Raw genomic sequence first — 25945 nt, 5'->3', positions numbered from 1 at the left:
TGAGGATTTCCTGAAGAGGAGGTTTTGTGGCAATGAACTCCCTTAATTTTTGTTTATCTGGGAAAGTTTTTATTTCTCCATCGTATTTGAAGGATATTTTCGCTGGGTAGAGAATTCTCGGCTGTAGGTTTTTGTCCTTCAGATTTTTGAATATATCATTCCACTCTCTTCTAGCCTGTAAAGTTTCTGCTGAGAAATCTGCTGATAGCCTGATGGGGGTTCCTTTGTAGGTTAGTTTCTTTTGCCTGGCTGTCCTTAATATTTTCTCCTTGTCGTTGACTTTTGCTAGCTTCACTACTATATGCCGTGGAGTTGGTCTTCTTGCATTGATAAAGTTTGGAGATCTATTGGCTTCTGTCACCTGAAGATCCATCTCCCTCACCAGATTTGGGAAGTTCTCAGCCATTATTTCTTTGAATAGGTTTTCTGCCCCTTTCTCCTTCTCTTCTCCCTCTGGTATACCTATAATCCTTACGTTGCATCTCCTAATTGTGTCTGATAATTCTCGGAGAGTTTCTTCATTTCTTTTAAGTCTTGCTTCTCTCTCCTCCTCTGCCTGCAACAATTCTATATTGCCATCTTCCAAATTGCTAATTCTTTCCTCCATATTATCGGCCCTACTGTTCAGAGCATCTAGATTTTTCTTAATCTCCTCTATTGTGTTCTTCATTTCCAGTATTTCTGTTTGGTTCTTCTTTATCGTATCAAACTCTTTTGTGACATAGCTCCTGAACTCGTTGAGTTGTCGGTCAGAATTCTCTCTTAACTCAGTGAGTATTTTAATGATGGCTGTTTTGAAGTCATCATCATTTAGGTTATATATCTCATTTTCTTTGGGATTGTTTTCTGTGTATTTGTTACTTTCTTTCTGTTCTGGAGATTTAATGTATTTTTTCATATTGCTTGATGATGTTGATTTGTGCCTCCGCATGTAGATAGAGTTTAGTTGCTCCTTTCACTTGTTTCAGCTGCTGCGGTGGGGGGAGCAGCTGTTTATACTTCACCAACCAGGAACCCTGTCCGTAGTTGCTAACTGGGCCTGGGCCCCTCTTCGTAGCCACAGTGGCCCTTTGGATTCCCTCCTCTGCCGTGGGGGCCGTCACGGGGGGCTTCAGGCTGCAGGTGCCTACTGTTGTTGCCCACCTAGATGCGCTCTCTCCTTGGGGTCTGCAACGGTGTTATGGGCTTTTCCAGTGGCCAGGGGTGGGATCACTTTTATTTGTCGCTCGGTTGCTGTCGGCACCCACCAAATCTCACTTGTCCTCTATGGGTCGCAGGAGAGCTATTGGCATCTTCTACAGTCTGTGGTTAGTACACCTAGCTATGCTGCTTTTGCCCTGGGGTCTTCCAGCCTTGTGGCTGGCGGCTGGGTGCCTTCTACTGGTGCTGTGCAGAGGCTTTCCCTAAGGCTTCTGTGAGCCTGTAGGGTTTCCCCCTGGGCTACTAAGCTGGGTCTCTGGAACTCTCTCCAGCCCCAGTCCTCTCCGAGATCTCCGGCAATCCCTAGCCTCACCGGGTGGGCAACGGCAGCTGGGAGTCGCCCCGCCCTCTGTGCTTCTCTCCGGGCCTCTGCCGGGAGCTCTGAATGCTCAGCGTGGCCCCTCTGCTACCGGCAGACAGAGAGTTTTGTCTGCTGCCTGGCGGAGCTCCGGCACTTCCCCTCCGGGTCGCCGGACCTGCCTTTGAAAGTTCCCCCGCCCCGGTCCTCTCCGAGATCTCCAGCAATCCCTAGTCCCACGGGGCGGGCAACGGCAGCTGGGGGACGCCCCGCCCTCTGGGCTTCTGTCCGAGCCTCTGCCGGGAGCCCTGAATGCTGGGCGTGGCCCCTCTGCTACCGGCAGACAGAGAGTTTTGTCTGCTGCCTGGCGGAGCTCCGGCGCTTCCCCTCCGGGTCGCCGGACCCACCTTTGAAAGTTCCCCCGCCCCGGTCCTCTCCGAGATCTCCGGCAATCCCTAGTCCCACGGGGCGGGCAACGGCAGCTGGGGGTCGCCCCGCCCTCTGGGCTTCTGTCCGAGCCTCTGCCGGGAGCCCTGAATGCTGGGCGTGGCCCCTCTGCTAATGGCAGACAGAGAGTTTTGTCTGCTGCCCGGGCGGAGCTCCGGCGCTTCTCCACCGGGTCGCCGGACCCGCCTTTGAAAGTTCCCCCGCCCCGGTCCTCTCCGAGATCTCCGGCAATCCCTAGTCCCACGGGGCGGGCAACGGCAGCTGGGGGTCGCCCCGCCCTCTGGGCTTCTCTCCGGGCCTCTGCCGGGAGCCCTGAGTGCTCAGCGTGGCCCCTCTGCTACCGGCAGACAGAGAGTTTTGTCTGCTGCCTGGGGGAGCTCCGGCACTTCCCCTCCGGGTCGCCGATCCGGCCTTTGAAAGTTCCCCCGCCCCGGTCCTCTCCGAGATCTCCGGCAATCCCTAGTCCCACGGGGCGGGCAACGGCAGCTGGGGGTCGCCCCGCCCTCTGGGCTTCTGTCCGGGCCTCTGCCGGGAGCCCTGAGTGCTCAGCGTGGCCCCTCTGCTACCGGCAGACAGAGAGTTTTGTCTGCTGCCTGGCGGAGCTCCGGCGCTTCCCCTCCGGGTCGCCGATCCAGCCTTTGAAAGTTCCCCCGCCCCGGTCCTCTCCGAGATCTCCGGCAATCCCTAGTCCCCCGGGGCGGGCAACGGCAGCTGGGGGTCGCCCCGCCCTCTGGGCTTCTCTCCGGGCCTCTGCCGGGAGCCCTGAGTGCTCAGCGTGGCCCCTCTGCTACCGGCAGACAGAGAGTTTTGTCTGCTGCCTGGCGGAGCTCCGGCGCTTCCCCACCGGGTCGCCGGACCCGCCTTTGAAAGTTCCCCCGCCCCGGTCCTCTCCGAGATCTCCGGCAATCCCTAGTCCCACGGGGCGGGCAACGGCAGCTGGGAGACCTCCGTGCCCTCCGTGTCTCTCTCTGGGACCCTCCGGGCGCCCCGAGCACCAGGCCGGGTCTCCCCGCCAATGGCGGGGAGAGACTCTCCCCGCAGGCTCAGGTGTGCAACTCCAAAGTTTCCCTCTGCGTTTAGGAGTAATTGCGGGGGTTTTAAGTAGGGTTCTGGTCACCTGTTTCCACCGTCGCTCCTCTGTTGTGTTCTCGCTCCTGCCCTAGATGTGTGTGGATCCTCTGGGGGCGTCCGTTGGAAGAAAGCCGCTTGCAGGTACTAGGCTGCCCGTCGGGGTCGGAGAGTTTTCACCTATTTCCACATCCTCCCGGAGGAAAGTCCGTCCGCCTTCCGATGTATAGTCGCGTGGGTGTCTCAGACGTCCTGAGATGCTGTCTGGATATCCTTTGTCAAGCGATAAGTGTCCAAATAATTGTAGACTCGAAGGGCGAGAGACAAAGAGGACTACTCACGGCGCCATCTTGGAATTCCTCCTACACATAATATTTTTTAACGTGCATTTTCAATCTATACATTCTGTTGATGTTTCCACATCATTAAAAATTATTTTATCATATCATTTTTAAGGACTGGAAAACAATTTGATATGTAGATGGACTATAATTTATTTAACGAATCTATTCTTCCCGATCTTTTTAGAAAATAGGCAACATTCATGTAACTAAAGTTTTTCATACATCTATAGTCATATCATTAGGTTATATTCCTAAAACTTTAATTGTTATGTTAAAGAGAATACAAAATTTACAGAAAGGTGTGTTGCATGTTACATGACTACACACTTTATATACAGAGTACCCATGTCCCTAAACCCTTAACAACAAACTGTATTATTATTATTGTTATTGTTATTTCTTTGGAAATATAATAGGAAAATGGTATCCTATTGTTTTAATATGCAATTCTTTGGTGATCACTGAGGTTGAATATTATTTTATACATGTCTCATTGTCTAAATGGAGTGACGTTGAAAGGAAATTTTCTAAAGGTCTGTAAGTAGCCCTGCACAAAGGACATGAATTTCATCAGCTTGAATGTGCCCAAATCTCTCACTCTTGCTGTACATTGTAGGGGATCCGAATTGTGTCTCCCATCCCAAAATATGTTTCTTTAGTTTGATTATTTTTAAGAACAAAAGACTCTGAAAATACTTTCAGCTATCCCCTAATTGCTTAAAAGAATTTAAGATAGAAGGCGTGTCCTTAAGCCAGACCATCACACAGATAACTCTGGATATGGTAGACTGGGAGGATCCTTGCTAAGCCCATTCTTATCAAAGTTCTCTCTCTCAGGTTGCATTGTCTATAGATGGCCCAGAAACATTAGTTTATCAAACATTTGCTTTTCCTTCTCCATGTAAATTGTCTTTCTCCCCTTTGAAGTCCCAAACTACTACCCCCCACATCCTCCTTTGTCTCTAGCTGACATGGTATTTAAAGATGGTATGTAAACCATCTTGGTGAGTTACTCAGTTTCCTGAGTTTCTCCCATGTGTACATGTTATTAAACTATGTTTGATTTTCTCCTGTTATTCTATCTCTTGTCAATCTAATTCTTAGACCAGAAGGACCTAGAGGGTAGAGGAACAGTTCTTCCTCCCATACAACATAAATGACGTTAAAATTATAGAAATATAATGTTTAGTCCGTTCAGAGAAGGGGACAGTTCAGTCACAAACTATGATCAAATTTCCTTTTAAAATAAAGAATATGAATAATTGATTTAGTGAAAGATTGTGGCTGTCACAAGTACATAGATGCAAATGGTTTAGAAGAGTTCATTTTCTCTGCAAGATATAATGTGAAATATAAATCTTATTGAAACTACATGTTCCCTTTGATGAAGCATTAAATTTTGAGTATATTTAATCTTTTTAGTTTGTGCATTTACCTTCCTTTAAAAAAGTAATTAATTCAAAATGTGGCTTGAATTGAAAATATTTTTATCCCTCTCTGATTTTCAAATGCATATTAAATGATCATTTATGTGATGGATGAGATGTTCCTTGAAACAGATCCGTTAAATCAAAAGATTTAAAATGTTATTGGCAGGAAATTGGACGTATTAAGATTGAGTTATGCATTGCTGTGTAACAAATTACCTCAACCTCTAGCAGCTTAAAACAACAAACATTTGTTATCTCCCAGATTTCTAAGGATCGGGAAGCCAGAAGTAGCTTAAGTGGGTGGTCTCTCTCAGGGTCTCTCATGAGGGTGCAGTAAGCTGTTGGCCAGAGCTGCAGTCTCTAAAGACTTGACTGGTGCTGAAGGATTTCCTTCTAAGCTCATTTGCGTGGCAATTGGCAGACCTTAGTTCCACACCAAATGAGTTTGTCAGTAGGGCTGCTGAGGATAGACAGTACTTCCCCCAGAGTGAGAGATTCCAGAGATAGAATGGGGAGGGAAAGGCAGGAGGGAAGAAAAAAGGAAGAGAGGGAGGGGAGGAATAGTTATTTAGAGTAAATAGTATCACTTTAAGTAAACATTTACCATACACTATTCATCATAGCTTGAAATAAATGATGTCTGCTTTTAGTATACCAGAATGTATCAATTTCAACTGTCAATAGGCTTGTTTTAGCACTCTGAATTACATAATCTTTAAATGGCTAAACTTAAATGTAGTTTAAAAGAATTTCCTAATTCTTGATTTTTTCAAAAAATGTCTCTCGTCTTCAGTGTTTTCTTGAAGATTTAAATCAAACTCCTCTGTTTATTTTAAATGAAATATAGAAACTTAAGTATGTTATTGTTTTAAAGAAATGTCTAATCATTTTCTTTTGTATGAATCCTCTTTTCTGCAAGTACTTAGCTTTAATAATCAAATTCTTTATCCCTCTGTATTTTTATTTTTGTAAAGTTTCAGCATGGCTTCTTCTCCCTCAGAAGTTTAAAATGGGAATTATTTCAATAGTAGCTCCATATCACTTGGGACCTAAGTAGGATGGATGTCATATCATGAGCACAAAGGATTGTGTAATGACTTTCATATATCCTATTTCGTTGTAGAATTTCATTTTCTTGAAACAACAGAGACATAACTGATTATATAACTTCATCTTATTCCAGGTCCCCTAAAAACCCAGAACAGAAGATCATTAAGAGAGTGATTGCTCTTGAAGGAGATATTGTAAAGTAAGTACTTAAACTGTTGTTTTTGAGTTTAAGTTATAAATATCTAGATTTTGTTGAGTCTTAAATCACATTACATGGGAAGTACATCTCAATTCAAAGAGGACTAAAGCTTTAGAGACATTCCAAATGAACTGGTACATCTTTAGTATCATCAACCATTTCAGGATGTAAGGCATACATAGATTTACTGATCATATTGTTAGCCTTTAACTGAGAGCCACGGAAGAAATAAATATTAATTAAATTGAAATTAATCACATTTTCTAAAATGACCATTAGATCATTGTCTTCCAGATATTAAAATTAGCATGATTATTTTAGATTATGATGTCAGTGTTCATTTTAGAAAAATTCAAGGACATTTTATTATTTTAGAAGCAAATGCAGACACTAAGGGGGAGATTTTATAGTAGTAGAGATGGGGGAAAACAGGAAAGGATGTGAAACCGCAGCTTCTGAATCAGAGACAAAAATAGTAGCTTTAGAAAATAACATTGTAACAATTAGGTGTGTTAACAATGTGTAGTAATGTCTTATTTATTCTACTTGCTGATAAATCTAGAACAATGTTTGAGATTCAACAAGTAAGGGTTGATATAATATGATATATCTCATTTGATTGCTTACTTTCAATAAGTTAGAGCCAAGTCTATACAATGTGAGAGTCAAAATGCTTCAGAAAGTTTTCTGATCCTGATTTCCCAAAAGGCTTGATCCTAAAGTATCTGTATTAATGACAGTAGAGATTAAGCAACCTCATTAAGATGAACCTCAGTTGATTTTAGAACAGAACCTAGTCTAGCAGTGCTCAAAGGATGGCCCAAGGAGATCGCTGGGAGTTCCCAAGACCGTTTGTGGGGTTCTTTGAGATCAAAACTTTCCATGTGCTTATTTGCCATTCATACATCTTCTTGGGTAAAGTGTCTGTTCGTTTGGTGCATTTGCTTGTTTTATGTTCAAATGTTTATATTTTGAGTTATAACAGGTTCTTTGATTTTGATTCTTTAAATAGAATGAGGATTTTGGGGAGAATGAATGTGTGTGTATAATAATATGATTTTAGTTAAGTCTACGTGTATTAATATGAAAGCTTAGTTTTCATTTCCTGTAGGATATGCAGTGTAAATTTTCAGAACCTGATGACTTTGTTTTTTTTTTTTTTTTCAAGAGCCTGTCTAGCTTCTGATTTCAGTAGGAGATTGGGAAGAGCAATAAATTTGGAAAACCATTTGCTGTCCATCGATGAATATGCAAAATGTGCTTTTAATATTTGGAAAACAGTTTGTGTGGATATGATGCAAATCCCATTCAAAGAATGAATCAGCAAACTTGAAAGCATTATATTAAATGAAAGAAGCCAGTCACAAAAGACAGCATATCATATGATTATATTTATATGAAATGTCCAGAATTAGGCAAATTCAAAAAGACAGAAAATAGATAATTGTTTCCAGGGGCATAGAGGAGGGGAGATGGGAGATTCTGTTAATAGGTACAATGGGTACGGTGCGTTTTTTTAGGGGATGTGAAAACATTCCAAAATAGATTGTGGTGATAGTTGCACAACTCTGTGAATATGTGGTCATGCATGGGTTAACCACAGGGATACGTTCTGAGAAATGCGTCATTAGGTGATTTCGTGGTTGTGTGAACATCGTAGAGTGTACTTCACAAGCCTCGATGGTATAGTCTACTACACACCAGGCTGTATGGTGTGAATCTTATGGGACCAGTGTCTAAGGAATGTCTTATGGGCATCACTGTTGTTTACTGAAACGTTGTTATGTGGCACATGACTGTACTAAAAATAATGAGTTGTATGATTTAAATGAGTAAATTATATGTTATATGAATTACATCTCAATAAAGCTATTTAAGAAAACAAAAGAATCAGTCAACAAAGCTGGCAAAAATTTCATCTTATAGGATTAAGAATGCCAAGGGATCCATGTTACATTATAATCCAAAGAGAACACAGCTTTAATCCAGACATATCATTATTGGTCACTAGCTGAACAGTCAACAATGTGACGTTGCAAAGCTTAGTCAGACATAAAAAACTGTGCCATCGGAAATCCTACAACAAGATTTCTCTGAGAAAAAGGCTGGGTTGTTTCTTTCTTCAGTAAACGTAAATGTTAGGTTCACAGAGCAGAGGCTTAGCTAGAATGAGGGTTATTGGTCCAGGGTTGGGAGTGAGGGAAAAGCAGATGGAGACATAGTAATTTACACCTTCTTTGCTGTGACCCACATGTGTAAAGTCTAGCTTCTTTGTTCTAATCCTGCAAATTGAGACTTTGGACATATGTCCCTCTGTATCCCCCTTCACTACAGCTCTATCATGGAGCAATGAATAACATAAAGAATGGAAGTAGCAAGACTTTCCTATTATATGGCTTCTAAAAACTATTTGATAATTGATTAGGAAAAAAAAAACTTTTTTGCACTTGGTGTTTTAAAGAAAACTAAAAATGTCATTCCTCTGAAACTTTGGTTCCTAAAGATCCTAGCCTTCCTGGGCTTTAAATTAATAATTGAATATATTCCTATAATAATTTTCTAAAAGTATTAAAAACATTAAGTGACATTTAAGGGATAAAATATTATTTACTGATGTGCTTATTTCTTTTCTCTGTGACCCATTTTTAAAAAATGCCAGAATATATAAAAAACAGTTGTAAAAATATATTGTCTGTCTACCACTGGAAGTATATTGGTGACCTAACTTGTAGTAGGCTAGGTGCTTTTGTCTGTGAAGTGGACTTTCCAGTCCCACCTTTACCTTCGGTAATAATGGATTACCTCGTAGGCAAGCTAAGTACAAATGTAGGTCACTAGAAATTTTAGAGGGGGAAAAATTTGATATTTTATTAAATGATCAAAGAAAAAAATCTCATGTATCAGGACTTGCTTACACTTACTGTAGGTTTCATAGTATTTTTATTTTGAATTACACGTAATTAGAGAATAGAGAGGGAACTATAATCTTTTCAGAGTTTAGGCCTTTTAAAAGCTTAATCCAATCCTCAGTTTAATGTTCTGTTAAACTCTTCCAGGTTGTGAATAACAGATACATAGTAAAACAAAGTTTAAAGAGCGCTTAACTTTAAAGATACCTGAGGAAGGAAGGGTGGTAGGAGCCTAGGGTCAGCCTCGCCTCACTGATGAACAGGAATGGCTGGACAGCAGGACTTCCGGGTCTGCTCACTTGTGCCCTCTGCTGGCACGTGGCTTTTGCCTGTCTTGTCTGTGTTTAAGTTGGCTTTTGCCCCATTGCCAACTTCTGCTTCCTTGGGTATGCCTCATGTTTAGACTACCTGTGATAAATCTTAGTGTGCCCCTTTGAGGTAGAGATCTAGAATCTGTCCTCCTGACAGGCTGCTGGTCAACCAGTTGTTCAGTGGCCTTTGGAGTAGGTGTCCTTCCTAGGTCCAGTCAGTTGTGGCTAGGTAGGGACTTGTGGGTATGGTAGACACTGTGAGACCTCCCAGGTTAAGCAAGGTGATTAGCAGTCCCGTTGCTCAGCATTACCCTTCGATATCTCACATTCAATAAAATTATGATCTGCTTTCCTCAGTAGATGCTTTGACATTGCTTTCTGGGGAATGTAAACTTTTTTTTAGCTTTTTTTTAAATTACAGAAATAACACAAGCTTGAAAAATTCAAAATGCTATAATGAATATCCTTGCACACATACCATTATACACTTTTGTGTTTATTCTTGTAGAATAGATAGCTAGAAGTGGGAATATTGGGTCAATGTACGTTGTTATGATCATTATTTTTAGTTTTAATATACAGCCAAATTCCTCTCCCAAGGGGTTTGTGTATATTTACACTCTTAGCAACACTGCATGAAATATGCTTTTCAGAGGAAATTAATTTAGAGCTCATGTACAATGGGGAAGTTGTGGACTTCTGATTCAGAAGTCAAAGCATTTTGACACATATTTTGAACTTAGTTTTAGATCATCAGGTTATATTTAATTTAATCAATTTATTGATACTGTAGGCCTTAGAAACATTCATTTAATGAGCATTGGTCAACACTAAAGAGACATAATTGAACAAAAGAGATAAAATTCCTCCCCTCGTGGAGCTTACATTTAGTGGTTAGAGCAGATAATTAACAGTTATGTAACATATAATGCCATGTTATGAATCAGAAGTGCTATGAATATAAATAAAGTAGCAAAGGATGTATAGAGTGACGGTGGGGTCTGTGACTGCTATTTTAGGTGGAATATTCACTGTAAACCTCTCTAACGGGAAGATACTTGAGCAGACTCCTAAGTTAAGGGAGGGAGGAAGAGAGCCATACTAGTATCTGGGAGGAGGGCAATTTAGACCAAAGGAATAACAAATGCAAACCTGAGATGGATACGTTATTAAGTGAGTTTAAGGAATTGCAGGAGGACAGCTTGTTGGACCTTACTGAAGGAGAAAAACTGAGGTAGGAGGTTAGGTCTGAGAGGTTTGCAGAGCCTTTTGGGTCATAGTAAGGACTTTGTATTTTATTTCAGTGGGATGGCAAGCCAATGAATGGAGGGTTTTCAGCCATGCAGTGGCATGATCTGATTGGCATTTTTAAAGGATTAGTCTCTCTGCTGTGTGGAGAACAGACTAAAGGGAGGCAGTCTGACCCAAGTAAATGGTCAAAGTCTTTTTCGCTTGAGAAAATCATATCTAGCTTTGTCTAAATGTAAAGTGTCCTTGTTTATGACATGAATGTCAACTACTTTGATTATTTTTAGAGTGACTCATAAAAGTAGCCACATTATTTGTAATCACAGTCGTTATGATTATATTGACAAGATGAAAAGTAGAGTTGAAGTATTTGTTCAGAGAATTCAGTCAGATATTCCTAAGATTGTAAAACAGGAGACGTTTGGGAGTCTGAATTTTCTATCTTGATCTCAACATTGATTAAAATCATGAGGTAATTGCCTGATTATCTAGATGGCTTAGCTAGGAATGTAGTCATTTTCATAGTGTTAACCCAAATGGGTATGCTTATCTATAACATGAACAGTAAAAAGCTACTGAAAGTAATATTTAGACAGATCCATTAGTTCCGCCAAAATATTTTTCATAGTTATTTGCTTTTTCTTATTAATTTGTTGTAACTCACATAGAAGCACTGTTTCAGAAAAGCATGAAAATGAAAAGTGAATATGAATCAACCACAATTGTACTTTCTAAGGCATCAATATTTTCTACTGCGACACTTATATTTCTGTTTCACAGATCTTCTTGGCCCGCTCAGAAATGAAGGCAGGTATTTCACCTCTTACTTGGTGAAATACACTTACAAACATTTGGAATCTGAGGGTCCACGTAGTTAGCACCCTCCAAGAAGTAAGTGAATAGAGTCTTTGTAGTCCCCGTTGAAGAGGGTAACCATATAACTTGTCTCCTAAACTAGGCCACTTTTGACAGTGAAAGGGGATGTTACTAATTATTACATTGGAGCAATCAACTTAAACTGGATGGCCAAGACAAACTGCAACAGATGGTCACCCTACCGGGGAAATGTACTCTACTTTATATTCACTTCACTTAATTTGATTCTGTTTAGTCTGTGGCCCTCAGTGTTCCAGAGAATTCGAAGTAGTGTTCATAGAAAACAGAATCATTTCCTGGCCCCAGGGAGGAATTAGGTCAGGCAGGATCAATGGTTTTGTGGAGAGGCATGTCCTGCTCATAGGATAGTCATTTCCGTGCTAGGAAGTACAGTGCAAGACTTTCTCTAACAAGTATTGATATTGCAGGGTTGTCTGAAGTAGAGAATCCTGAGACTTCTCACACTGCAAAATATTTAAATGATAATTTCTCTTCAAGTCTAGAAACTATATTGTGAAATGTCAAAATACCCTAATTTATTAAAAATAACTTTCTGGTATTAGCAAAAAAAATCCATTGAATCACTAGAAATTAAACATTTTAAAGCTTGTTGATTTTAAATGTGCTATTGAAGATATGGAAATCAATACTAGCCTATCACAGATTCAACACAGGTTGAATCTATTATGTTCCAGTAAATGACGAAGCTTTATAGGAAGAAAAACGGAACTAAACTGAGTTTTTCCCAGTACAACTAAAAATGATGCCTGTTTAATAATTTCTTTTTTTATGGTTGGTGTGGTAGATCTGAATAATAGAAGTCTAATGTGTCTATATGAGTCTCTTTGAAGACTATGCATTGATTTATGGCATTTTCAGTAGATTAGGAATTAGAAGAGCATTTTGTCCTAAAAGGAAGGACAGAATGAAAAAGAAACTTGTGTCAAGGACCCGGATAAAGATTGATGAATAGAATGTTTTAAAGCATAGAAGATAATGGTTTTATGTTATAGTTCTCAAATGGGAGCTGGGTAGGTGGTTGCTTTTGAGGACAGAAGGATGTTTATCCACTGGGTCCTAAGCTGTTGCCAACTTGAACAGAAGGTTTTCAGAAATCTTTGAGGCTCTTTAGCCTGGTTTAATGTGAACCGTGAATTTTTCCAAATCAAAATGGCATGGTACATCCTTGTTTAGTACTTAGCATCTGATCAATGCTATTATTTAATAGATAAGGGCTTGAGCAGTGAAAGTAGGTGTCCCGGGGTCTGTCGAACAGGTCAGTTACCACTAAATAAGAAGCATTTGTGAAAAATCGTCAGTTTTCCTCTGATGTCAATCTGAGAAATTATTAATATATTCTGGAAACTCTTACCTTCTTCCTGCTAAAGAATGATAATTCTTCTTTACTAAAGAATTCTAGATTGGTAGGTAACCCATGCCTTTTTGGAAATATTTCTTTCTTTTATGTAGTTGTAGGTAATTATTTATCACACTACTGCTGTATCAGTGAATAAAAATGGAATTGGTAATAAAAACTATATGTCTTAGCAATAGGTATTTCTTTCTAACATCAGAAAGATAGTCACCTTAAATTTATATGTAGAGATGTTAATCTTGATGCTTTTTTAGTCTAAATTATTTCTGTAATAAATTTGGCAATGTAGGGAGGTTTCCAGAGGCACTATACCTAATGTAGCTTGTACACTTTAATCTAGGAGATGCCACAGTTGCTGGAAGTCACTAGACCATTTAGATTGAATAGCTTTTTCCAATAATGGTGGCACTTATTATTGTCATACTCTCCCCACTGCAATCAGTGGTTTTTCTGGTTTCATTTTCTACCTTAGTCCACCTCTCTTCTAGAAAACTCCATAGAGGTTTCTTGAGAATTACATGAAATAATGGATATAATTTGATTAGCACAGTGCCTGGCATATATAAGTATGTTTTCAGTAAATATCAGATATTAGTAGTACTAGTCATCATGATTTGTTATCTATTGAATACCTCAAGTATTTATTTATTAGGTACTGGATTCTGGGATTATAAACACTAAGAGCCATAGACAGTTCTTGCCTTCTGAAGTTTATAGTCTGGTGGAGAGAAAAAAAAGGCAACAAAGCAATACGATGCCACAAGAGAAGTGCCACTATGGGGATGTGGCAAAGGCCCTGGAGCTTAGGAAGGGGGACGTCTGGTCGCCCTGAGGAGCTGGGCTGTGTTGGGGACAGTTCTGGGTGAGGTTTGTGAGGAGAAGGAGATCTGCAGCCTCTTCCCTAATCGCGAAAGTAATACGGCTTAGTGTGGAAAGTTCAGACAACACCGGAGCTTACGGAGAAAAAGGGAAAGTCTCCTTCTCTCTGACCTCCAGTCACACTCCTGGAGATATATCTGGTTTTCATCCTTCTAATCTATGTCTCCTTGTAGGAGATTGAAAGGATTGGAAAAATATTTATTTTGTGGCAGTTTTTTCCTTGAATATTCCATAAAGAAAGAAATATACTTGAGATATATGCATAAGGACTTATGTTTCCACATGTGTATGTTATTCAGGTATACCTAGTTACACTAGCATACTCTTTTACCTATGCTAGAGACGTCATTGTCTAGACCTATGCTGGACCTATGTAGACCTATACTAGAGATGTTATTGGGTAGCAATAATACGTGATCTAGACAAAACCATCTATAGGAAATTAAAGGCCAGAACATGAAAGACAATATTAAATAATGTCCTCATTAATTAATATTCTTTATATTAAACTTACTCTATCTAAAAGGAAGTACTAGAACCATCATATCCTCTCTAGGTAGTCCACGGACTGAAATAACTGAGGTGCTTCAGGTAGGAAACCCATTGGCTTCACTTAATTAGGCAAATTGATAGACAATAGGATACTAGCAGGAAGCCCTGATCTGGCTCCATCCTTGTCCACATCTCCTTGCTTCTCTATGAGAGATGGCAGGCAGTTTCTAACTCTAACACTTCTCACTAAGCTCTTTTTTTCTCTTCATGGGCTGGCTTTGGGACTTTGCTCCTCAGTTCTGACATGAGCCTCGCCCTGCTCTCCCACAACAGTTGTGGGAAGTGCTCTTTTGGAGTCTGATATTTCCTTGCAGGAAACACATCACATCTGGAGCTGGCAGGTGCATTAATGTATTAGCCTTCTTTGCTGCTGCCTTAATTATATTTCTTAGTAGTTTAACTTTCTAAAGTTGTGAACTCCAAGGTAAAACATATAGATATGCTAACTTTTATACAGTCCTTTGAACTAATTATTGATTTTTATTTTTTTCTCTGCTCACAGTAATGTAAGTCTGTCAAATATTTTGAAAAGACATATAAGTATAATTATCTCAGTAGGAAGCTAAAAAGATTGTCTTAAAATACCTTTTTAACTAAGCTTAAGAAGCATGCCGGAAAGATTCAAGAATATTTCAGCCTGAATAATTACTTAATAATTAAGGAACACATAGCTCTTCTATTTTTGTGCAATTTCTGTTAACCTTGTTTAAACTTAAAGTTGATCACTGTTTCTCTTGTAAAATGTTTGGAGGAAAAATATCATACAGGGACCAGATGTGTTTAAGGTATTTATTTAATTAGTTGTGGATGCTCTTAAATTTTTGTAAAATTTTATTGTATAAAAGTTTTTTTTAGATATCTAAGGACAATGCAGGGTAGCAAGATACAGTAGAAAGAGGGTTACACTTGGAATAAGATGACACAACATTCAATCTCAGCTCTGTTTCTTACAAGCTGTGTGACCTTGGGAAAGCTATTGACTTCTCTGAGTTTTGATTTTTTTTAATCTCTCCATTTTCAGGGTCATTTTGAAAACCAAATAGGATAAAGTAATGTATGCACCAATCCTTTGTAAATTTTAACACACTATCAAAATTTAGTTTATTATTTGGGCCGGCCTCGGTGGTCTAGTGTTTAAGTTTAGCATTCTCTGATTCGGTGGCTGGGGTTCGGTTCCTGGGTGTGGACCTATACTGCTGTTAGCAGCCATGCTGTGCTGCCAGCCCACATACTAAAAAATAGAGAAATATTGGCAAGGGTGTTAGCTCAGGGCGAATCTTCCAAAGCAAAACAACCAAATTTAATGTATTATTAACTAATTTTCTGTGTGAAATAATGGTTATAATTCAGTTAGCACAGAGCTAATCAAGAGCTTAGCAGAATACCTAGCCCACTTTGCATTATCAATTTTTTTGGTCATTGTTGAAATGATTTGATTGTACTGCTGGCTTAAGATATAGCTCCATGTTTGTGACTGCTAAAGTTGGAAGAAAAACTCTTTGAAAACTTTTCATGCAAGTATTCAAATGCTGCCTACTGTCTCTTTGGGATCTTGACCTGCTTCCTCCTGCGCACTCTTACCTATTGGCAAGATGCTCCGCTTTTGGCTCTTTCTGATATTTGTTCCTTATTATATCTGTAGCAGGATCAGTATACTTTTTCTGTAAAAGGCTAGATAGTGAATAGTTTTGGCTTTGTGGGCCATACTGTCTCTGTCAAAAGTACTCTACTCTGATATTGTACCAAGAAAGCACTCTAAAAGATAGACAAAATGAATGTTCTAATAAAATTTTATTTATAAAAATGGGTGTTGGACTAGATTTGGCCCACAGGCCATAGTTTGCCAATCTTTGATCTGCATTATCTACTTTCATCCCCTTAACTTGGAAATCAATAGAAAATACACAGCTTATTTCTAGTCCCAGCCAATAGTTTAAATAGAAGAGAATAATTTGCCTAAAAGCCCTGGGTTCTTTTTTATCTATTGGTTGAGGCAGAGGGCAGTGGGAGAGAAAATATTGAGCTTCTACTCTAAGTGAGATCTTTGCTGAATTGCTAGAAGCCACGTGGGTACACCCGGACAATGAAGATATTTGTCTTGAGCTGGATGGGGAAGAGCTTTCATACTATAAGAACCCCGCAGAGCATCTTCACTGGGGAGCAGCCACAGTGCTTATAAAAGAGTAGAATAAATTTCACTTCCCTTTCTTTTTAATACAAAAGGAATAACTCTGCAGTTGGGAAAATTCTGTATCAGAATATTACCCCATGCTATTTATAGCTCCTCTTATAAGCCCAACATTAGAACTTCAGTGATCTTTTGGCTGTTATTTTAGCCCAATCTGCCTATGCTGGACCAAACCAATAGTACAGAGAAGGAGCTAATCACCTAGGAGATCTATTTTTTTAAAGTAATTTAGTTCCTCAATTAATTTCATTGTTTTATAGAAAATATTAAAATGTTATCTAACTTGTTATGAGGGGTACCTATGTATATAATGGCATCTTAGCTAGGCACAGGGAGTAATTATTCTCATATTAAAAATGTTGATTTTTAAGCCAAAGTCTATGTTTGCAGTTTTATAAAATTGGAAAATATTTTTTGACAGAAATGTTGATTGTAAATTGTTCATTAAAAAAAGTGTCTCCTGGTTTTTCCTGCAAAGTGATCCTGCATGAGAATCTAAATAGTTCACAGTAGCAGAACTAATAAGATTTTGAAATTGATCATCCTTGTAGTTGTGATTCAAATGAGAATTTGAGTGAAAATAATTAAATTTTTTTCATTATTATGGGGCTGAGAGTTGTTCATATTTTCTTTCAGAAGAGTAAATTGTGTGATGAAAGTTGTATATGTGGGGTATGATGAGCGGCAAGTCATTAACTTCAGGCTTCTGCAGCTGGACACCTGGGAACCAAGGAGATTTTCTACTTTGCTTATTACACAAATAAATTCTATTCCCTGACCATTACGTGATACCTGCTTTTAATACGCAGCCCAGAGTAGGCAGTGATAAACACTGCGTCCCATACCTCGGCACCTCTATGTGCATTGATACTTCTAAGGAAAATTTATGGAGTCTGGATTCAATTTTACATACATCAAAAAATAAATGACTATTTAATCTTTTACTATAACATGAAGAGGAGCAAGTAATACATACTGGAATGGAGTTTAGTAGGATGGAAAGCCAAACTGAAAGATTTTCTATTTGAGATGAAAGTACAATAAGCAGTAAGCTTTACAAAAGCATGGCATATGATAATAGAGGAGGAAACGGATGAATGGATTAGAATTTGGTATATGTATGGAAAAGTAAGGTGACCTTTAATGGATTTCTAGGGCCATCTTTGGGGGATTATGTAAATTGAGCTGAATTTTGAATCTAATACCACTATCATTAAAATCAAGAGAATGCTTACTGCATGATGGAAATTGAAATGACTCAACTTTATGTTTCTGAGCCCTAGAATTCTCACATGACTTTCAAAAAATAATGCTTTTTTATATTAAAACTTGCAACATCCTTTGCAAGACATGGAGGAAATCAGGGAGGATGTGATAATGAAACTTATATGAAAGTTTCACTTTTCACATTTCCTGCAATGTATGAAAATTTTACTGTGGTGATTGATCCAGCAATGAATGTTAAGGTCATTTTAGTCTTTGCTGATATGAAAGGTGAAAAGATATTTCTTGTTATTGTTTTCTTTTTTTTTTTTTCTTTTTCTGCTTTATTTCCCAAACCCCCCTGATACATAGTTGTATATCTTAATGGCAGGTCCTTCTAGTTGTGGGATTATTGTTTTCATTTATTTTATTTTTATTGCTAATAAGAATAAATATTTTATACATTTATTAACTTTTTATTTTCTAAGAACTGTCTATTCCAGAATTGCCCATTTTTAAATGGTACTGAATGTTTTCTTCTCAGTTTGAATATATTATGTGTGTTAACCCTGTGTCATATTTAGATCATGCATATTTCCAGTTTGTGATTTGCCTCTTATTTTTTTAATTTTTTTTGCTGAGGAAGATTCACACTGGGCTAACATCTGTTGCCAATCTTTCTCTTTTTGCTTGAAGAAGATTTGCCCTGAGCTAACATCTGTGCTAATCCTCCTCTATTTTATATCTGGATCACCACCACAGCATGGCTGCCAATGAATGGTAAAGGTCCATACAGAGGAACCAAACCTGGGCTGCCAAAGCAGAGCATGCCAAACTTAACCACTAGGCCATGGGGCCGGCCCCGTGAGTTGCCTTTAGTTTAATTCATTCTCATAGATATTTAAGGAAGTAAGTTTTTTTAAAGACATTTAATCTTATTTTTCTTGGTTAAAGGTCCATGAAGTAGAACTTTAGAAATTGAATTTTTTGACATAACTTTTATACATTCATCTATTGTGAGGTAATTCTAATCTATGAGTGTTACAAATACAGAGAAATGGGATTTGCTATAGAATTTGTAACATTTTCCTCAATGTTTTAAAGCTATAAAAATCTAGAAATACTTTATTGTAGAAGACCATATAAATGTGTACGTACATTCTATTCTATAGGCAACATAGGTACCACATGGAGAGTGGCATTGTTCTAGTAGAGTGTTTCTCAAAGTGTGATCTCCAGACTGCAGCATCCATATCACCTGGGAACTTGCTAGAAGTGCAAATTCTCAATTCCCACTCCCACCAGACTGAATCAGAAGCTCCTGGGCTAGGGCCCAGCAATCTATGTTTTCTTCCTCTTCTTCTTTTTTTTTTTTTTTTGAGGAAGATTAGCCCTGAGCTAACATCTGCTGCCAATCCTCCTCTTTTTGCTGAGGAAGACTGGCCCTGAGCTAACATCTGTGCCCATCTTCCTCTACTTTATATTTGGGACACCTGCCACAGCATGGCTTGACAAGCATTGGGTCGGTCCGCACCTGGGATCTTAACTGGCAAACCCTGGGCCACCAAATCGGAACATGTGAACTTAACTGCTGTGCCACCGGGCTGGCCCCCAGCAATCTATATTTTAATAAGCCCTCCAGGTGGTTCTGATGCAAGATGAAATTTGAGAAAATGTTCTAGTATTAGGTCTCTCACCAATTAAATTGTTTGAACTTGAGATGAGTGGTTTAACCTATTTAGGCCTTGGTCCAATCAGGTATAAAATGCCGCTATCTTCCTACAAGACAGGTAGTAACATTTTAGATCACAAATCTCAAGGTCTTCTTCAAGCTGGCTGCCACGTCTTCTCTGCCTAAGCTTAAACTTCCAATGTTGGGATTTGGATTGGGAATTTTTGGTGGGAAAATATACACAGTGGTGCCATGCCCCCCAACCCCCCATTCCCTTTGGCTACTTTAATGAAAGTATCAGATCCTGACTACTACTTACACTTTATTTCTTTAAGAGTTCATTCCCACTTACTTTGTAATCTCCGCCCCCCTTGTGATCTCACACTTTTAGGAAAATGGAACGCATCTCACAATAAATTTGAGGACCCTTGGATGAAATGATTTCCAACATGGCTTCCAGCTCTTAAATTCTATGGCAGTTATTTATCCTGTAAAAAAGAGGGAAACCATCAGTACATAAATTTTTGTAGAAGAATTAGCACCAGGAAGGATGTTTTCCCATTCCAGGGTGGAGGGGTGGATCCCACTGCTGGGTCATTCCCTACAGCTGCTGCTGCTTCACCGTGAGGCATCTCAGACATTGACCTCGGAGGTTTCCCAAAAGGAGAGAGCACAAGAGGCAAGGAAGGGAGGACTTTCCCTCATGGTGCCCAGGAAGACAGGTTCCCAGGCCTTCATTATTTCCTCCCTGGATTACTGTGGCTGTATCCTAACTGATTGCCCTTTCTTACTCTTCCAATCCATCCTCCACCCTTCCACAAGGATGATATATATATATATATATATATATTTTTTTTTTTTTTTTTTTGAGGAAGATTGGCCCTGAGCTAACATCTGCTGCCAGTCCTCCTCTTTTCTGCTGAGGAAGACTGGCTCTGAGCTAACATCCGTGCCCATCTTCCTCCACTTTATATGTGGGATGCCTGCCACAGCATGGCTTTTGCCAAGTGGTGCCATGTTCGTACCTGGGATCTGAACCTGCGAACCCCAGGCCGCCAAAGCGGAACATGCGAACTTAACTGCTGCACCACCGGGCTGGCCCCAAGGATGATATTTTTTAAATGTTAAATTCATAATGCCTCCACACTCAGGAGTACGGCATGTGCGGCCCCTCATGATCTGGCTCCTGAGTGTCCTCTCCAGCTGTATTCTCTACACTGTGTACTAGTCACATTGAGAATTTGGCAGTTATGAACCCTTTCACATACATTGCCTTTGCAGGAAGCTCCCTTCCTTTTGTCTTGTTCGTTTTGTTTTGTTTTTGCTTGGCTAACTCTTACTTTGCAATTGTGTTTCTGGGAATTTGTGTGGTAGATAGACTTGCACATGAATGCAAAGAAGTATGCCCTAGAGAGTTAGCTGCAGCATTGTTGAAACCTTCTAAATGTACATCACTACAGTTAAGGACATTATGGTACATTGATAAAATAAAACACTCTGGAACAATGAAGAAGAAAAGGATAGCTTTATATGTATACACACACGCAAATACTCCTATAAGCTTGTATATGAGTAAACTATCAGATATCAGATCCTGACCACCACTTCAACTCCAATCATTTTTCTAGAAGTTCACTCTTACTTTCTTCACAATCTAACCTGGTAAGTAGATACTAGTTAATGTATAGCTTTAGCCTTTAGAAAAGGGAACTGGAGGGTTTGAGAGTCAGGAGTGTGAGGGAGATTTTTCACTGTATACCCTTTAATATTGTTGGATTTTACTTTGAGAAAGGAATATCTGTCTCTCTTTTTTGCACACACACACATATGTGTATTATATGTATAGATATATACATAAGTATGCACACATATATGTGAATGTGTGTGTGTGTGCATGCCTGTGTGTGTAAACCAAAGATTTAGTTCAGGTATCTTTCTTTAAAACCTTCTGGGATTGGGATTAGATCTATGGCTCCAGAGTATACTATGTTTACTCTGTCATAACTTTTACCACTCATGGTAGGCAGTTTTTCACTTTCATTTTATTGCCCCTCCCTCTCCGCTTTACAGTCTTGCACACGCATACACACTGTATGTTAGAGCTATATTGTCCCAGACTAAAAAAATACTTTCGTGCTTCTCTATATATGCTCATGTTTTATCCTGTGCATGGCAGAACCTTCTCCATCCCCCATCCATTTAACAAAATCCTGTATCCTTACCCTGACAGAAATGATTATCCTCTTCTCTGTTTCCATAGCACTTTATTGATCCTACAGGTGTAAAATGCATCTAATTGTATTAGAGCCAGTTGTACATGCATCTCTCTATCTGTGAGCTCCCTGAAGTCAAGGGCAGCGACTCATTTCTGGAGCCCAGCATCTGGCACAGTCCTGTCTTATGACATCTAGCATATTGATAGTGTGCTCAATAAGTATTTGTCAAATTTAATGACTGCCGAAAGCTCTGTGCAATATTTATAAAAATTCAATCCTGAATATCACTCTGTGAAATGATTCTATTTATTTTGGAAATATTTCAACTTAGTCCAATTAGTATCAATCCCAACTCCTTATCTTTAAAAAGGTAAACTCTCTAATTTGCTGAACATTAGTTTTTCACGTCGCTGAAGGTTAAGGAAAGCAAGTGGTGAAGAACAGGAGTCGCAGCCATCTGTTTTCTTTTACTCGCTCCAGGGGCGTAGATGCTGCAGGGATTGTCCCCATAGCAAAGGGGATGAGGATCTGCTGGCTCATTACTGAAAAGGCTTAAACGGGCCCTGTGTCAGTCGGCTTAGGCTAACAATCTGTGATAACAAACTACCTCCAAATCCCAACGGTTTATGGTAATAGAGGCTTGTTTCTCACTCTATTATAGGCTTGCCATGGGTTGCATGAATGTCTGCTCCGTGCTTTCTTCCCTCTGGGACTCAGGCTGACAGGGTAGTAATAGTTGCAGGGGAGATGGGAAAGGAAGCATCGTGGAACCATGGGATGGATCTTAAGGATTCTCTTGAGAAGAGGCACATATCATTTCCAATCACGTGTCATTGGCAAAACAAGTCATGTGGACAAGCCTGATATCAACAGGGTGGGCATATACAACTCTCCCTCAGGGATGGGGAGCGAATATTTTGAACAATAATACACCCTATCAAAAGTCTCTTTTAGAGCTGTTCTCTTGAAAATAAATTAGTTTTGCTCTTGCATCAATGTGCTTATTCAACACATGATTGGGCTTGTACCACAAACGGAGCATAATGGGGGAGGGGATGAGATTAAGTCAGAGACTCTCTTTTCAAGGAACTATCAGAAGGGCCTAAAATACATATGATACTTCCCTGCACAGTGGTCAGGTTGCTATGCAAGAGAGAGCACTTGGAGAAGGGAAAACTGGAGGCAGGATAGTATGAAATTGTATGCATTAGCTACTGATATCTGAATTAATTTTGCATTATTATATTTTAATCTCACATGTAAAGGTGTACTGTTTGAGGATTAATCACATCTATTTGCCCTTTAATTCTTGTCATCATTTCAGAAATTTTATGATACACATATATATAATTGTTTAATAAATAAATATTTGCCTTGTGATGGTAAAGCAATAACACTGATCAAAATAGCTGGTGTTACTTTATTAGTCATACTCCTTGGATATTGGATGTGTACAATAGTATCCAGAAGTGTTACAAAATCCACCGAAGATTATCTTTTTGTAGTATTTTTTAGCCTTCTGCCTATTTATTTAATTTTCTGTTGATTTATTTCTTGTTTTATGTATCTATCATTTTATTTTTGAAGAATAAAGATCTGCTCATGCCCCATGAGAACCTTGGACTTCCTGGCTTGGGAATTACTTTCTGTCTACCCGCTGAATACGTGGTGTTGCTGCCCTAAGCTGTCAGTGTTTTTCTGTTGGTAGATTATTACTCGTCCATTGCCTTTTAAATATATATTCAGAAGGATCATATTTTAAGAAAGGATTAAGTATTTCAAGGGAGAAAAATCATTCTGCTGTTTCTAAAGCGTACACAGCTGTTAAACTTTAATTAAACAGGTTTGTAGGAGAGGGGACTGGAGACCAAGTTCATAAAACCAGACAGATATGCTTTGTAAATGAAGAATAAAGCTAATTAAGCCAAGCATAGCAGCTTAATATTAATTTTTAAAACACTTCCAGGGTTTTTGTTGTAAATCTTGACACTGCCATTGCGCATTTCTTAATGAGTTGTTCTACATTTTAAGTTCAGGATTTGGATGTCAAGGATCCCTAGTCAGTTGGAAAATTATAAGACCTTCTCACATTATGTTAATATTGCAAGAAACTTAACTCTTGAATGAAATGTAATTCATCGATGAAAATAAATAGTGAATTTTTACTTTGGAAATACAATTTGTTATGTAAGCCACAATAGTAATCTAGAGCAACCCACTGGCTTTTCAAAAATTATTTGATTTTGAACAGATTCTGTACACCAAAATGAGACTAATAAAACAGATTTAATATTCAGTTGTGGTGTTTTTGAGCTTATTCTTAAATCTTTTAACCAAGTTACAATTTAAAAAAAATGATTAAAGGATAGCTATGCCATTTTAAACAAAAATTGAGCTCAATAGTGCACTCATAATTCTCTTTAGGAGAAGGAACAAAAAAGCCTAGTGAATTAGAATTTGTTGCCACACTGCCAGACCCTAAGAAACTTGCAGATACATTCAGTTATTGAATTGAGCTCATGATTTTCCTTTGTGTTTTATTGTGCATGGACTCTGTGAAGGAACATTTTAAGACTTAGATTTTATCTTCTCGATAGGGAAGGCATACAGAAAAAACTTTAAAAGCATAAAGGTGTTTAAATTAAGCCTGCTGGGAATGAATGCAGTAAATAAAACCAAATTGTGATTTATTTAAATTATTCACAAGTTTAAACCCCTTGTTTCTCATTCAACAATGTGTCCTGCGTTATTCTCTAAAATAGAATTATGAACCATAGACTAAGCATTGACTGTATGCTTAAAAGCATTAATGTAATTATAGGAATTTCCAAACCGTTATTTAATGATAACTGAAAAGATCTTGTTTTCTTCTGTTAAGCAAAAGGATCATAGGCACTGTTCACTTGTTCATTCAAAAGACCACCAAAGAATAAGAAGATATTTGAGACCATTAGTAATTTTTCTAGATGGTCACAAAGCTGCAAATAAGTGAAGATTTAGAGACAAATTATGCTGAGCAATGTAAATTGTAGGGCATGTTGTTTTGTGATGCTTCAGTTGATATATTGTGTAGCCATAACACTGTCATCACCAGAAGATCCCTGAAAATAGGGTTTTCTCCCAATAGGTTTCTGGATAAAATGAAATGTTTTACTTAGGCTGGAGTTGAGAAATGCACAAACTACTCTTCTGAGAGATGCATTCAACCTAAAAAGGTGCCAGTACTCCGTGTTCTGATTTCCATTTTAGAGACAGTATTATCAGTGCTTATGCTGAACAGAACTCTCCATAGCAGCGATTTCCTCTGTCATTCTGCGTGAATGTCAACAGTGATGACTGGTCCCCTAGGTGTTTTATCAGGCCGGCTTCCTTCATGCAGCACACTGTTAGCATGTGATGTGTAATGATTAAAACACTACTCATAAGCATATTAGTCATGAAGACTTTCTAAGTTCTTTTATTTTTTCCCTGACCCATCTGGTCATCTAAATATGGTCTTGTGATTTTTCTTTCTCATGACCCCTGAGGCATTTCCTGATAGTCAGGTAAGTTCCTCCAGGATGTCAGGCTTCTGTTGGAAGCCTGCTGCGTGGGTCAGCACATCTAAAGATGTTTGTTGTCTTCGTTTAATTACTTATTTACTAAAATAGAGTGATATACTTGCACAACTGTATCATAGAACTTCAAAGATAAAGTTCAGTTCACTCATGTCATAGATGAGGAAATTGAGAACCGAAAATTTATGTGACTTGCCCAAGTTTACATAGCTAGCTAATAAACTAAAACAGCTTCCTCAACCCTTAGTCTAGCTTGATCAGATGATACTCACTGGGAACTTATAAACCTCACTGCAATTATCTTTCATTCTATTGGGTGGGTGGAGGTTGTGTTGTCGGTGTCCTGGGTTCTTGTTGTCCCCCAGGATAGACATCAAGAGAGACAATGAGCAAGAGTGAGATGATAGAAAATTATTAGCTTGTACACAAGGGAGCCTATCACGAAAAGTGAAGAAGGGCGAGAGAGAAGGGGGCGAGGGGCTCCGTGAATAGCCACACTGCAGGGTTTTTATCAGGATAAGGTAGGGGCTGTGTCTTCCATTGTGGCATGTAGAGGTAGGGTTGTGCTTGTGCTTGTGTTGACTCGTAGCATGCTACTACATGTGACGCATGTACCATTAGCATGCTTGCTCTCCACTCCTAGGTGTGATTTTTAGTATGGCAATGGGGCTAAGGCCAACTTCAGTGGACTCCTGGGTGCTAGGGTGCATGTGTAAGCCCGGGAAGGTCTGGAGGCTGCAGAATGTGGATCCTGGTGGCCTCTACCTGATTCTCTTAGCTGGCCAGTTGGTTATGGGCCTTATCTTGTTAGGTTAGGGGCCTTGCAGATGACCCTATCTCATTAGGCTGGTTCCTGTCTCAGTTGAATGAGATCTCTAAAGACCCTTTTATTCCTGAGATTGTATAATTTTGTGATTTCTAGT

The 25945-nt window shown here is 39.2% G+C and overlaps 1 protein-coding gene across 8 annotated transcripts in view; it reads left to right on the top strand.

Annotated features, from left to right (window-relative positions):
- Positions 1 to 25945, top strand: part of IMMP2L (inner mitochondrial membrane peptidase subunit 2) — an 854823-nt gene that overhangs the window by 585799 nt on the left and 243079 nt on the right. For 6 of the 8 annotated variants that reach the window (XM_023640174.2, XM_023640173.2, XM_023640171.2 and 3 more), the window contains one exon: positions 5971 to 6036. In XM_023640174.2, coding sequence (XP_023495942.1) covers positions 5971 to 6036 — 66 coding nt within the window. Of the gene's footprint in view, positions 1 to 5970; positions 6037 to 7204; positions 8473 to 25945 lie in introns of those variants that run through there. The other 2 variants (XM_070264881.1, XM_070264882.1) reach the window with 1 other exon arrangement.

This window comes from Equus caballus, chromosome 4, assembly GCF_041296265.1.
Source record: "Equus caballus isolate H_3958 breed thoroughbred chromosome 4, TB-T2T, whole genome shotgun sequence".
Lineage (NCBI taxonomy): Eukaryota > Metazoa > Chordata > Mammalia > Perissodactyla > Equidae > Equus > Equus caballus.
Note: the sequence above shows the minus strand (reverse complement) of the source record. Positions and strands in the feature narration are given on the sequence as shown.